Here is a 13,796-nt window from a genome sequence, read left to right as displayed (position 1 = left end):
GGGTTAAGACAGAGATTGATCTGTTGAATTTACAAGTGGCAGCAATAATTGCCATGCAAGGGTAGAGATTGTATGAGTTTGGGAACAAACCTGGAAAACTGATAGTTCAACTACTCAAAGCTGAAAGTGATTCTTGATGTATTCTGGAAATTAAGAACAATAATAGTACAATGTTGGCTTCCCCGAAGGAAATAAAGCTTCATGGAATATTATAGTGCTCTCTGCCAGTCTAAATCTTCTATTGCTCTTCCAGATATTCACTCTTTTGTGTCACAGATTACCTGTATTGAATTTAATGAGGAGAACAAAGAAAGAGACCAAAGACAATTTCTGAAATTAATGTGCCATTTCTGCTACAGATAGGGAAACCTTCAGGGTTGGTTGGAATGCCTGCTAAACTCTACAAATTACAGAAGGACATTCTAGTACTGAAACTGTCAGATATCTGTAATTATAATTTTATAAATGGCTTGCTCCCTGAATCCATGCTTTGTTTCCTTAGAGCATCTATAGAAGGAGAGGAGGGCTGGCCTGGTGGCTCACTGGCAGTGTTGGGCACTGCCATACGGAAGGTCCTCCGTTCGTTCCCCAAGTCGGGTCTTCTGCTTGTTGTGGAGTTGTGGTCACCCCTTAAGGATGGCACCTAGAGGCCAGATTCAGGGCCCATGTTTGCAGGGTTTTGGAGGGAGCCCTGGTATATGGCCCTCAGCTGAGGACTGTCACGGCAATGACCAAACCCAGCATATTAGGGAGGGAGGGGAAAAATCCTCAGGCAGTAATGAATGAAGGCTCGTGGCACCAGATCTCAGCCCAGGTTCTGACTAATCTGAACGTGAGAAGGAGAAAACGTTGGGTTCAAAAGTATTCTAAAGAGAGGGAAAGAATGTTTAGATTGTGGTTCCTTCTCTGTTTAGTGCAAAAATCAAACAGAGGATAGGTAAATAGTTGTAATTCATAAGGTTGTACACCTCAATCAAACAAGATTCATTCCAGAGAGATCTGCGAATATGAAGAAATAATACTTTGGGGATAGTTTCTGAGTCAGCGAGTCATTGCATTGGACTCTGTGCAATGGAACTGGCTTCAGGAAGATATGTAAAACTGAATTTTAGTTCAAATTTTATAAAAAGAGTCACCTTATTGTGAAACAAACCTGAAGAGAGTTAAAAGTTAAAAAAAGTTAAAAGTTAAAAAAAAGTTAAAAGTTAAAAGTTCTGTATAATGACACTGTCAAAAAGTTTTAGTTATCTGTAAACCGATACGATGTGCAAATGGCTATCGGTATATAAAAACCTATAAATAAATAAATAAATAAATAAAACAAATGGTTTGGTATCAGAGGCTATCTTTTTGCACAGTGATGCCCACTTCCTCCCATTTTTTTTCATTAAATTATGGATCCCCTACTAATATGATAAGGGATGACAAAACTACCTCTGTTTTTGATCTCAGTGGGGAGTCTGTTTATATGCAGATGATATTTTAGTTTTGTTCATAATTTGGTATTATTTCTGCCCTTGCTAATTGATATTTTAGGTCATTTTGGTCATTTTTCAGGCTTGTGTGTTAGCTGGGATAAGCTCCTTCTTTTTCCTATTTTTGCATAGGGCAGTTTTTAAAATTATTACCCTGTAAATTGTCTATCTGAAAATTGCTCTCCCTTAATCCAGCTAAAAATACACATGGTCTTTTACAGTCCACATATTTTTATCCAGATTGCAAGGAGATGTTCCCAGACGCATGTTTAGGTCTGGGCAGGACACATACAGAGAATAACTTTCAAACAAATGCATGTGATAACATATGCATGTGCATATTTGGCCACGAGCAGATACATACTAATATTTTATAACCTGTGCGTATGATATACATGTGTCTTATAAAATATGAATATCTCTACCCCGCAACATATGTGCATATGTAGGCTTATGTGTTGCGATTCCGGCCTCTGAGTGGCCTCCTCTCCACCAGAGGACTCCACCAGAGGACCCCACCAGAGGACCCCACTGAGCCCGGCTCTGAACTGTTCTCCTGCATTCTCTGGCTCCTGTCCTTAGCCTGTGCTAAGGGGACTACCACAAGTTAATTCCCCTGGCTGACTAACCCCCTTCTCGCTGCCTGTACCACATCCAGATTCCAGCCCTACTTAACTCAGTCTCTCCCATACCTCAGTGCTTCAGCATTGAGTCCTTCTTAGTTCCCTGCTCTCTCTGCCTTGTGGCTTTCTCAAGCCATTCCTAGCTTTGTCTCATGGCTTCCGGGCCTTCTGTCTCTAGCCTTGCTTTTCCCTAGTCCCCGGTCTTCGGTTCCCAGCTTACCTTATTCTTGCCTTGTGGCCATCCAGCCTTGCTCTGTAGCCTGAGGACCTTCTGGTTTCTTCTTTGCCTTGTGCCCTTTCTAGGTCTCTGTTTCCTGAGCTTCTCTTGTCCTGAGACTCCACCTCTCTACCTTGCTTCTGTCTATGTTGCCTTCAGGCATTCTATGTCCATGTTCTGTGGAGTCCTTGTCCTGGTTTATCCAGTCTTGCCCTAGTTTGTTTTGCCCCAGACCCTCTGTTCTAGCATTCCAGTTCTATGTATACCTGCATCCACTCCAGTCTGTTCCTGCTGTATCCGTCCATGTTTACCTGCATTCAGATCCTGTCTGTTCCAGTTCCACACATAACTGCATTCAGCTCCACGCTTATCTCCACTGTGTACCTGTACCACCTTACCAGCACTCAGTTCCAGTGTTCCAGCCCAGCCTGCACCTTGCTCCAGCCTCACCGGGCCATTCACGCTCCGTTCTGGTCCTGCACCACTCCAGGAGGTGGTATCTACAACAGCCCCTCTCCAGCTGCCCTTCATTCCCATTATGTGCGAATACATGCAATACATTGAAAGAACATAAGAGCATAAGAAATTGCCATGCTGGGTCAGACCAAGGGTCCATCAAGCCCAGCATCCTGTTTCCAACAGAGGCCAATCCAGGCCACAAGAACCTGGCAAGTACCCAAACACTAAGAAGATCCCATGCTACTGATGCAATTAATAGCAGTGGCTATTCCCTTAGTAAACTTGATTAATAGCAGTTAATGGACTTCTCCTCCAAGAACTTATCCAAGCCTTTTTTGAACCCAGCTACACTAACTGCACTAACCACATCCTCTGGCAACAAATTCAAAAAATGTAATTAAAAAAAAAATTAGATGTACAGATGAATTTTAACAGCCCTACATGCGCCAAAGGTGGAAGAGACGCGAGCATCTTGGGCTATTGCATGCCACATGGATTTTAAGAGTCGCCCAAGTATGTGCATATCTCCTGGTACAATGAGTCAAATCGGGAAGTCCAAAAAAGGGGCAGGGCATGTGTATTTGTGTGCAATTTTGTCTTTTATGAGAGAAAAATTCTGTCATATAGTTATGATTTGTTTATAAGGACAATACACAAAGTGAAAAATCCACATATACAGGAAATAACTAGTGATAACTACATAAATGAAGATCCTGAAACAGTATGATGAGTGGGTAAGCTCAAAGAGACCTCATATTTAAATGCCAGCAGGCTAAGCTAATGTAAGCTTTTAATAGCATTCAATCATATTTTAATCATTGGTCTCAGTGGGCTGAACGTAAAGGGCGCAAGAAAGCTGCCCGTTTATGCACATTGAACCTAAGAGTACTTGCAAAACGGATTGCTCACACGCTTAAATCCGAAAGTGTACTTATCTTGCCTTGTCCGTCAATGAGCCTTAAGAAGATGTTGACAAGAATGGTAAACTCCGACGTTGCCCCGACACTGAGTGTTTCGGAGTGAACCTCCTTCTTCAGGGGGCCGGGTACCACTGGAAACGGCTCTGTTGATATTCGGAGAACCTTAGCGTATGATGCAAGAATGATTATTGGTGCGGCAGCATCGATAGCGTTTCAATTTCGCTTTTGGCAATGCTGGACTGAAGGCAACGCGCTTCAATTTCGATAGCGTTTCAATTTCGTTTTTGGCAATGCTGGACTGAAGGCAACGCGCTCGGCCGTGAGACATCTATCGGCGGCCATAGATAGATGTCTCACGGCCGAGCGCGTTGCCTTCAGTCCAGCATTGCCAAAAGCGAAATTGAAACGCTATCGATGCTGCCGCACCAATAATCATTCTTGCATCATACGCTAAGGTTCTCCAAATATCAACAGAGCCGTTTCCAGTGGTACCCGGCCCCCTGAAGAAGGAGGTTCACTCCGAAACACTCAGTGTCGGGGCAACGTCGGAGTTTACCATTCTTGTCAACATCTTCTTAAGGCTCATTGATGGACAAGGCAAGATTTATTTATTTATTTATTTATTTATTTATTCACTTTTATTTACCGACATTCGTGAAGCACATCATGCCGGTTTACAAAGAACTCAGGCGGGAAATACAATGAAACAATGTAACAATATAACAATATAACATTAATAACAGAACCAAAAATCAGAATACAAAAAGAACCAAAAGGGGCAAGGATGGCGGGGGGAGGAAGGGGGGAGGGAGCGGTGGGGGAGGGGGTATGGGAAAGAGGGGATGGGGAGCGGGTGGAAAGGCGTATCTAGATGAAGTATACGACAACAGAAACAAAAATGAAATAAAAAATAGAAGAGGGAGACTATGTACAGTTGAAGTATGTACAGGTACATACCAGCTATATTAATTAGGCGACAGTATTCACTAGGATATAGTTTATTTAAAGGGAATCTGGAGGTGCAAAGGCGAGAGAGGTGTGCTCGGGGAGGTGGTAGCGGCCTGGAGGCCCAAGGATCAAGGGATGGCTAAGAGGAGGGAGAGGGGGTGGGGATAAGTACACTTTCGGATTTAAGCGTGTGAGCAATCCGTTTTGCAAGTACTCTTAGGTTCAATGTGCATAAACGGGCAGCTTTCTTGCGCCCTTTACGTTCAGCCCACTGAGACCAATGATTAAAATATGATTGAATGCTATTAAAAGCTTACATTAGCTTAGCCTGCTGGCATTTAAATATGAGGTCTCTTTGAGCTTACCCACTCATCATACTGTTTCAGGATCTTCATTTATGTTGTTTATAAGGACTGCATGTAGTTTTGAGTCACTGACAATACAGTTTTTTTTTTTTACTACATGCTTTACAGTCTCCTCCAGCTCCCACCTTTTCTTTCCTAGTATTCCAGAAAGTACAACTTAGACTCCATTATTGTGCACCAGGCCAGCACATAACTTGTTAGGGGGTGCTGCATAAAGACAACATTCACACAATACTGCTTAAAGATGTTGGAAAGTTCCCCCGGCATCTCTTCCTTTCTCTAACTTGAAGCCTGCAAGCTAAAAGGTCTTCTAGCAGAAAATGCGGATAAGACTTAATTAATAGCATAAGACCATTACTTGCTTAAAGCCATTCTGCATATTAAGAGTTAACTCTTAACTCTTAATTGGCTTTATCAGTCAAAATTATAGGACAAGTTGTTTCTGCAAAAGCTGAGCGCTGAAACATCTTGGCCTGGGTAGTGTGGAACATACAGCAGTAGTGATTACTTGTTATCTGATACATGGACTGATTTCTGGTAATTGTTTTGGAGTGTTTCACAATATGAAGATTAGTAGCAGTGAACGAAGACAGGAAGTCCACTATCTTAGAGAACATGCACAGTAAGGGCCGGATTTTAAAAGCTCTACATGCGTAAATCGGGTTACGTGCGCCGGGCCTATTTTATAAAGGCCCAGCGACACGCGTAAAGCATGTATCTTTTCCTACCTATTTTACAAATATATGTGCATATATTTTAAGCACAAAAGTAAAGTAGGACTTGCTCATCTAAGTCCCAATCCATGTGCGGAAGTCAGCCACTTTTAAAAGATGCACACGTAAATGAGATTAACCCGTTTACCAATTAGTCCATCAGTTAGCCCAGTCCTTCTCCCGGTCACCCAGACCTTCCTGGCTCTTCAGCCTGACCTCACAACTAGTCAGTACCACACAATAAACATGTTTAACATCACGGCAGATAATTAGCAGGTGTAAAAATAAGTGAGTAAGTTGGAAAATATACATGTGTAAGTGTCTTTTAAAATAGCAACTTATGCGTGTGTTGCCACATCAGAACTCTGGAATGACACAGACCACCACTTTCTTTTTTTTTTTACACACATGTGAGCATGAAAGTGAAAATATGCACATAGTTTCAACATTTCTATAATACAAAATATGCAAGTAGAGGCTATTCATGCATGTGTATGCTAATTTTTATGCACATAAAGTTTTGAAAATATACCTAACAGCAATTTATTATACCACATTAAAATCATGTGTTAAGGCCCAGTTTTATCTGGGTTAATACCTACAATAACTGAGTACCGCAGTTTAGTAAATACCCAGGGCTGGCGCATCCCATTAGGCTGTCGCCTAGGGCACCGAGCATTAGGGGGTACCAAAGAGCAGTCATGTGGGGCCGTGAGCGGAGCAAAGCATGGAGCAACGATGACAGTACAGAGAGGACAGGAAGGGAAGGAAGAGCGGGAATGGAGTCTGGCATGTCTTACCACCAGCTTGCGGTTATTGTCTCTGTGAGTCACGGCTTGGATCACCCCGGCACCTGATCTCCCTGAGAACCAGCAGTTCCTCTCCACCGATGGGGCACAGGAACCACTTCCCCACCAGCTCCAGTTGTGTTTTCATTGCCATGGCCTCTCCTGGAGAGAGCACACCAGCAGCTGCCAAGGGTGCATTGTGTGCGGTGGCGACACTGGAGACCATAGGGGAAAGGGAGGTCGGGGGAGGAGAGGGTAACAACCAGCTGAGGTGTGGCGGGTTTCTCCCCTGGGGGGGTGGGCACAAGGCAGAAGGTTTGCCTAGATGTCTAACACCCTTGCACCGGCCCTGTGACTACCCACAGTAGTTTGGTCCTTTACTGACTTTATCAGTGGTAGTATATTTGCATATTTCCATGTGCCCCCTCCCTGGCATTTCCCCCAACTGGTGACCATCCTGCCTTCCACCCAAAATGCCAAAAATGACATCCCCTGTGCTTCTGAGCTTGCCATCCTTCTTCTCGCGGATCTTCCCTATCCGGTAGAGGCCCCTGGTAGAAATGGGACAGAAGTAATCCCCAGCTGCTTCTGTCCTGCCAGCACCATAATCCAAAATGGTGCTGACTGATCAGAGGATTCACTTTGCCCCTTTAATCTTTACTATGAAGGGAGGGGAGAGCCCAAGGGCATCAAGAAGTGTTAGCCTGCTGGTGCTCTTGGCGATGATTAACTGCACCTCTTGAGGTTTAATTAACTACTATATCTTAACATGGATTGTGATCTTTATTGCAATTCTGCATACTCCCTATATAGTTGTGTATATATAAATTACCCATTACACATGCTCTACAAATTGTATATAAATGTATTCAAAACACTTCAGAATGGCCTCCCTCTGCATGCTTACATCATAGATGTAATTGCCTGTATGCACATGCCAGAAATCTAAAAATTAAAATGGTAACTTTAGAATTGGCTAGCGGACACCCATATACACGTATATGTGGGCACCCGGCCAGATGCGCTGCGATTTTTATATCGTGTGCGCATGTATGTGTGCACCTAAATTTAAGAGTGTTCATGTACAGCAGGGAAATATCAGCTCTGAGACATGCGAGTGAGGGAATTTTATAACAGGCGTGCATCCAGGCCAAGACCTGTTTCACCAGCTCATCGACCACTGTGCCCAATCTACAGCTAGGTCCTCAAGACCCCCTGGCTCTTCAGCCTGCACTCCCCCCCCCCCCCCCCAGTTAATCCCCTCAATCAGTTCTTATGTGGCTAGAACATTTTAGTCTGACTTACACCTCATCTATAGCAGAAGTAATGGAAATGGACCTGGAACCTGGAAGCACACCCAGGTCCGTAGCTCCATGCGTGCATATCTCTTGGCCCCACCTCAGAATACCCATTCACTGCTCACATTCCACCCCCTTTTATTTCCCCTCTGAGAGAGATTCATGCATTGGTACTTGTGTGCGCATGTGAGTGGTTTATAAAATCACATGGACATGTGCATACGCTAGATGCCTGCCCATCTCCTGGTCTTAGCGCACGTCTGCCTTTTTAAAATTCAATTTTAAGATTGAAGAGTTAGAATGTATGGCACTAAATGAAGATATATAAATAATAGGTTTCTCAGAGATGAAGTAGAAAGAGGATAACCAATGGGACACAATGGTACCGGGGTACGAAATATATCGAAATGATAGGGCAGTTTGAATAGAGAAGTGACAATACTCCTGGGGGAATTCTGCGCACAAAACTTAAAATTCTGCAAACGTTATATTGGTCAAAATAACACAATTTACATGACAGTCTTTAAGTAATTACATTTTAAATTAATACAGAAAAAAGTTATTACTTAAAGATGCAGAATTTCCCTAGAAATTCACTGTAAGAGTGTCCCTTCCACTCGCTCTTCCTACTCCCCTGGCCACTTTGTCCTCTCATGCCCCAACTCCTCCACCTGGCAATATCTCTCCCCTTCACCTCTAGGCTCAACCCCTTCCACTCTATTGCCAGTCCCAGACTTTGACCCTGTTCTCAGTATCCCCACTCGTGGCACACAGGGGCCTTCCATCTTCGCCGTGAGCGGAGCACACTCCGTTCGTAGCACACGGGGGGCCTTCCATTTTCGCCGCAAATGGCATACCCGGGCCTTCATCTTCCTGCAAGCGGAGAGCTTCCCGCGGCACACGCAGGCCTTCATCTTTGCGCACTCCATTTGCAGCATGTCGGGGTCTCCTCTGCTATTTCCTGCGCAGAATTTGGCAATTTTGCACAGAAAATGGCAATTCTGCGCAGGGGGGGGGGGGGGGGGGAATTCTGCGCAAATTCTGTGGAAACAGATCTCACAGCTTGATTGTACACTGAGGGAAAAAGTACTTTTTATGATTTGTTTTAAATCTATTGATTGCTAGTTTTATGACGTGTCCCCCTTATTTTGCATTTGAAAGGATAAATAACTGTCCTCTATATATCTGGCGAATAAAATGGAGAATATCATAATGCCTCCATCGCTCCATGGTGCATGTGCACTTTGAATACTGTGTGTGGCTCTAGTCACCTCATTTCAAAAAACGTATAGTGGAATTGGAAAAGGTACAGTGAAGGGCAACAAAAATGATAAAGGGATTGAATGATTCCCCTATGTGGAAAGGCAAAAGAGGTTAGGGCTCTTCAGCTCGAAGAAGAGATGACTGAGAGGAGATATGATAGAGGTCTATAAAATGCGTGGATTGGAACGGGTAAATGTGAAGCGATTGTTTACATTTTCAAAAGTACAAAGTCTAGGAGACATGCAGTGAAGTTACTAGGTGATACATTTAAGACAAATAGAAGAAAATACTTTTTTTTTACTCAATGCATAATTAAACTCTGGAATTTGTTACCGGAGGATGTAGTAAGAGCTATTAGTGTAACTGGGCTTAAAAAAGATTTGGATAAATTCCTAGACTAAAAGTCCAACATTATTAAGGTGGACTTCAGGAAACCACTGCTTGTCCCTGGGATAAGCACCATGGAATATATTCAGTTTAGGAATCCTGCCAGGAACTTTTGACCTGGATTGACCACTGTTGGAAACAGGATGCTCAGCTTGATGGACATTTGGTCTGATCCAGCATGGCAAAACTTATGTTCTTAAGTTCAATTGCATTGATTTTATAAACTTCTTTCATGTTCCTTCTTTTTTTCAAAACTCTAGAATTGTCAAGAAGTTTTATCTGTGTTAAGTGCACTTATCGGGGGTATATGGGCTTTAGAAAATTGCTACCAGTGCATGTTACATTTACATTTTGCCTTGATAATGACCTCTCCTGCATACACAAAGCTGGGTTCCATATAAGGAGTTACCACCAGGAAAAGGACCTTGGGGGCTTTGTGGACCACAAATTGAAAGTTTTAGCTCAGTGTGTGTGATGGCAGCCAGACAAAGCAAATAGAATGTTTAGAATTATTTGGAAAGGAATAGAAAAAAAATCTGGGAGTATAATAATGACTGTATTGATTCATGGTGTGGACACACTTTTAGGATAATTTAAAAATGAGCACCTGTGTGCACATACACACTTGTATTGGTGCTGAAGCGGAAATAGGCTGCAATTTTAAATCGTGCGTGCACTTGCACATGTGTTTAAAATTACACCTCACTCGTGTAAATCTGCATCTAATCTTAAGAGATTGCTGGAAAAAGTACTTTGTAAATGTTTCCTAGGACTTTGCCGGCTTTTACGCACAAATGTAGGTGGATTTTTAAAACACGCTCAAGCAAGGGACAACCCAATTTTTCTAATTAGTCCACCAGTTTACCAGTTAATATTGAGCTCTTCCAGGCCTCTCTGGTTCTTCATCCTGCACACCCCGCACTTGACTCGGACACCACCCTGTTCTTTTAAGCCCTAAAGCCCGAGATCTACAGACTTGTTCTTCATCAGGAGCAGCAGTAAAGTTTATGCGGATAACAAGCCAATGCACACTGCAGTCTCTAGTTTTAAAATACAGAGTTATATGCATAACTACTGGCCTCGCCCCCTTTCTCGCCCTCTTATTCTTGATGAGTGCATGGGCATAGATGTGCGCACTTTGTGGCTTTTTAAAATTCACGTTGCTCGTGCATAGCCCACATACACACCACATGTGATGATAGTGGTGTTTGTGTCACACCAACATTGAAGTTGACAGGGATTGTGTGGAAGAAGACTTGCATGTCCAAGGGGTTTAGAGAAGGAACGAATGCCAACAACTCTGTTATGATGCAATGTATTTTTACAATTGTCTGGGCTCTTCACTTAGGGCCAGATTTTAGTACCTACGCTCGGGCGTAGATTTGTGTGCACAACCCGGCGCACACAAATCTATGCCTGATTTTATAATATGCACGCTCAGTCGCGTGCATGTTATAAAATCCGGGATCGGCACGCGCAAGGGGGTGCACACTTGTGCACCTTGTGCACGCCGAGCCCTAGGAGAGCCCCGATGGCTTTCCCTGTTCCCTCGGAGCGGCCTCATAGGGAACTTTCCTTCCGCCCCCCCAGCCCTACCTACCCCCCCCCCAACCTTTGTTATACAAGTTGCGCCTGCCTCCAGGCAGGCATAGGTTGCCTGCGCTGGCCAAGTGCTGGTGCGCTGGCCACGCCTACGCCCCGCCCGGGACCACCCACACCCTGCCCCTTTTTTCAAGCCCTGGGACATACTCGTGTCGCTGGGCCTATGCAAAATAGGCTCGCTGCGCGTAGGGCTTTTAAAATTTGCCCCTTAATCATTTTCTGGGAGACAGAATTGACAAATTTTGGATTATTGGTGAAATTTCTGGACAACCCATACTAGTATGTGGCATATTTAGTTTTGTCCATTGCTAATTATTCTTATTCTACATAGGATACAAATATTTGGTCTTCTCTATATAATAATCAAGAACTTTGTTTCAGTGCTCAACTAAGTGTGGGGAAGGTGTTCAGAATCGGACAGTCACTTGCACGATGGACTCAGGATCACAGCTTCAGGACTTTGCCTGCCTTCTGGAAGTGAAACCACCTACCAGCCAGCGCTGTGTTATGGAGAACTGCAGAAAACTGATTGGATGGTATATAGGAGAATGGGGGCTGGTAAGTGTCAAGTCTTTCCATGGTATCAGACTCAGCTTGTTATGACCAGCAGACAAATCTGCTTTTCAATATACCTATAATGAAGACAATTATTAAAATCATTTAACCAGGTAAATGGTGATTTACCCAGGTAAATTGACTGTCTGAAAATTGCTACCCCTAAATGCCAATAAAAGTATGCGCGCTTTTGTCGCTATATCTGCACTCTCAGCCACATTTATGGAGGGTGCTCCAGAGGTGTGTTTTGGGCAGGTTTGGAAAATAGCATGCTAAAGGGTAATTTTCAAAAGGTTTTAGATGCTTAGAACTGGATTTTATTTATTTATTTAAAAGCTTTTATATACCGGTATTCGTAGGTACATCATATCGGTTTACATGGAACTTAACGCAGTATATAGAACATGGAGGGGTAAACGAGAGAGGGATAGAAAGAATAGGAACAAGATAAAAGAAGAGACATTCAAATTGGCATTATTAGAGAGTGTAACAGTAAACTAATACAAAACGTAATGGAAAATACAATGACAATATAAGTTAATGTGGCTTTTAGGGATCCAGGGGTGGCATTATATAAAGAATTGGGAGGAGATGGTGGCTATAGGTTTTATCAAGTGGGGAGTCTTGCATGGTTTCGTAACAGTGAGAGGAAATGCAATTTATTCATGTAAGTGTGATTTTGAAAATTGTCAATAGGTTTTACATGCACAAGTGCACTTTAAGCACATAAATGGGGCTTTTGAAAATTGCTATGATAGTCTGTTACATTTACATGTGTAACTCCTTTGAAAATTACCACCATAGATTGTAGTTTTAAAAATCTATGCATGTTATTCTCCAGAGACATTTTACCCATATAAAAGCAAGTACAAACATCTGCAGGTAGTTTATACTTATGGTAATATTTAAAGGGAAAGCATGCCTGTATTTTTCCTTTAAAAATTAAGTATGAGGTCCATGGACAAGCATCTAGGTGGGTCTCCAATATGTTAATTAACCATGAATAGCCATTAAATGAAAATATATCTCACAAAATGTTCATTAGGAGTCTCCTGGAAAATTAATTTTAAAGTGAATTTTGGTGCTGGTGGGCCAGGGATCTCAGGCCTCAGATAAGCTGGGGGAGGCCTAGGGGAAACTTCTGAAAGAGATAGGGGGCAGACCATGGAAGACAGGGGTGAGGTTAATTAATTTGGGGCAGGGCTTAACCTTTAATTAATTTGGGGCAGGGCTGCATGATGTATATTCATGAGTCATGGGACACCATGGGCCACCAAAGATTCTTTGGAAGGCAGGGGGAAATTCAGTAAGGGTGTTTGGTCCCTTTAAATGCTGGCCTCGGGCCATTAGCCTGTCAGTGCACCCGGGAGAAAGTTATCTATGCCTCTTATGATGTAATTAACTTTCACAAGTAGACATGCAATGTAGCTCATTACCTTTTTACTTATGTTATTCCTGATTTAAACTATAAAAAGATGAATAATGCATGTTGTTTGCCTTATTGTAGCCTAGTAAATAGGCCTATTTATACCCGAGGCAATTGAGGATGAAGTGACCTGCCCAAGGTCATAAGGAGCCGTGAGTGGGAGAAATGAGATTTGAATGTTGGCTTCCCTCATTCTCAGCCTACTGTTGTAACCAGTTGGCTACCCCTCTACACCTGATGGCTGGATTTGCAGCCTATGATACAGGGCTTATGCCTTGTGGCCTCAGGACCATTGCTGCAATGACCAGGCTAGAAGCAATGGGAGGATGGTTCTGTTAAAATAAGGGAAAAATCCTCAGGTAGTCATGAATGAAGGCTCATGGGGGTCTGAATCCCAGCGGATTCCAGTTGAACTGGAAGGAAAACAGGAAAAGGAGGAACCATTGGGCCAAAAAAAAAAAAAAATCCGTATGTATCTGTTTCATACGCAGCTTAGTCCTATTTCAGAAAGAAAGAAAAATCCACATCTCCCAAAGTCCCCCCTCTCAGGCAGAGGTATTCTTATTTGCTTTTAACTCAGCAGTTTACTCTTGTTCCTTGGGATTTTAGCTCAGTTAGAGCCGGCCTCCACTGGTCTACAGCATCATGAACCTTCATTTGCAACTACTCTTTTTCTTATCCCTCTTCCAACTTGCTTCAGTAATAATCCTCAGCTGGGGGTTGCGTTCCAGGGCGCTCTCCATCTTGGAGGCTGTGA

The 13,796-nt window shown here is 43.1% G+C and overlaps 1 protein-coding gene across 2 annotated transcripts in view; it reads left to right on the top strand.

Annotated features, from left to right (window-relative positions):
• Window positions 1-13,796, top strand: part of PAPLN (papilin, proteoglycan like sulfated glycoprotein) — a 178,001-nt gene that overhangs the window by 108,868 nt on the left and 55,337 nt on the right. For both annotated transcript variants that reach the window (XM_029598705.1, XM_029598704.1), the window contains one exon: window positions 11,440-11,616. In XM_029598705.1, coding sequence (XP_029454565.1) covers window positions 11,440-11,616 — 177 coding nt within the window. The remainder of the gene's footprint in view (window positions 1-11,439; window positions 11,617-13,796) is intronic.

The sequence above is a fragment of the Rhinatrema bivittatum genome, chromosome 4 (genome assembly GCF_901001135.1).
Source record: "Rhinatrema bivittatum chromosome 4, aRhiBiv1.1, whole genome shotgun sequence".
NCBI classification, from domain to species: domain Eukaryota; kingdom Metazoa; phylum Chordata; class Amphibia; order Gymnophiona; family Rhinatrematidae; genus Rhinatrema; species Rhinatrema bivittatum.
This window is presented reverse-complemented; position numbering and strand designations above follow the sequence as displayed.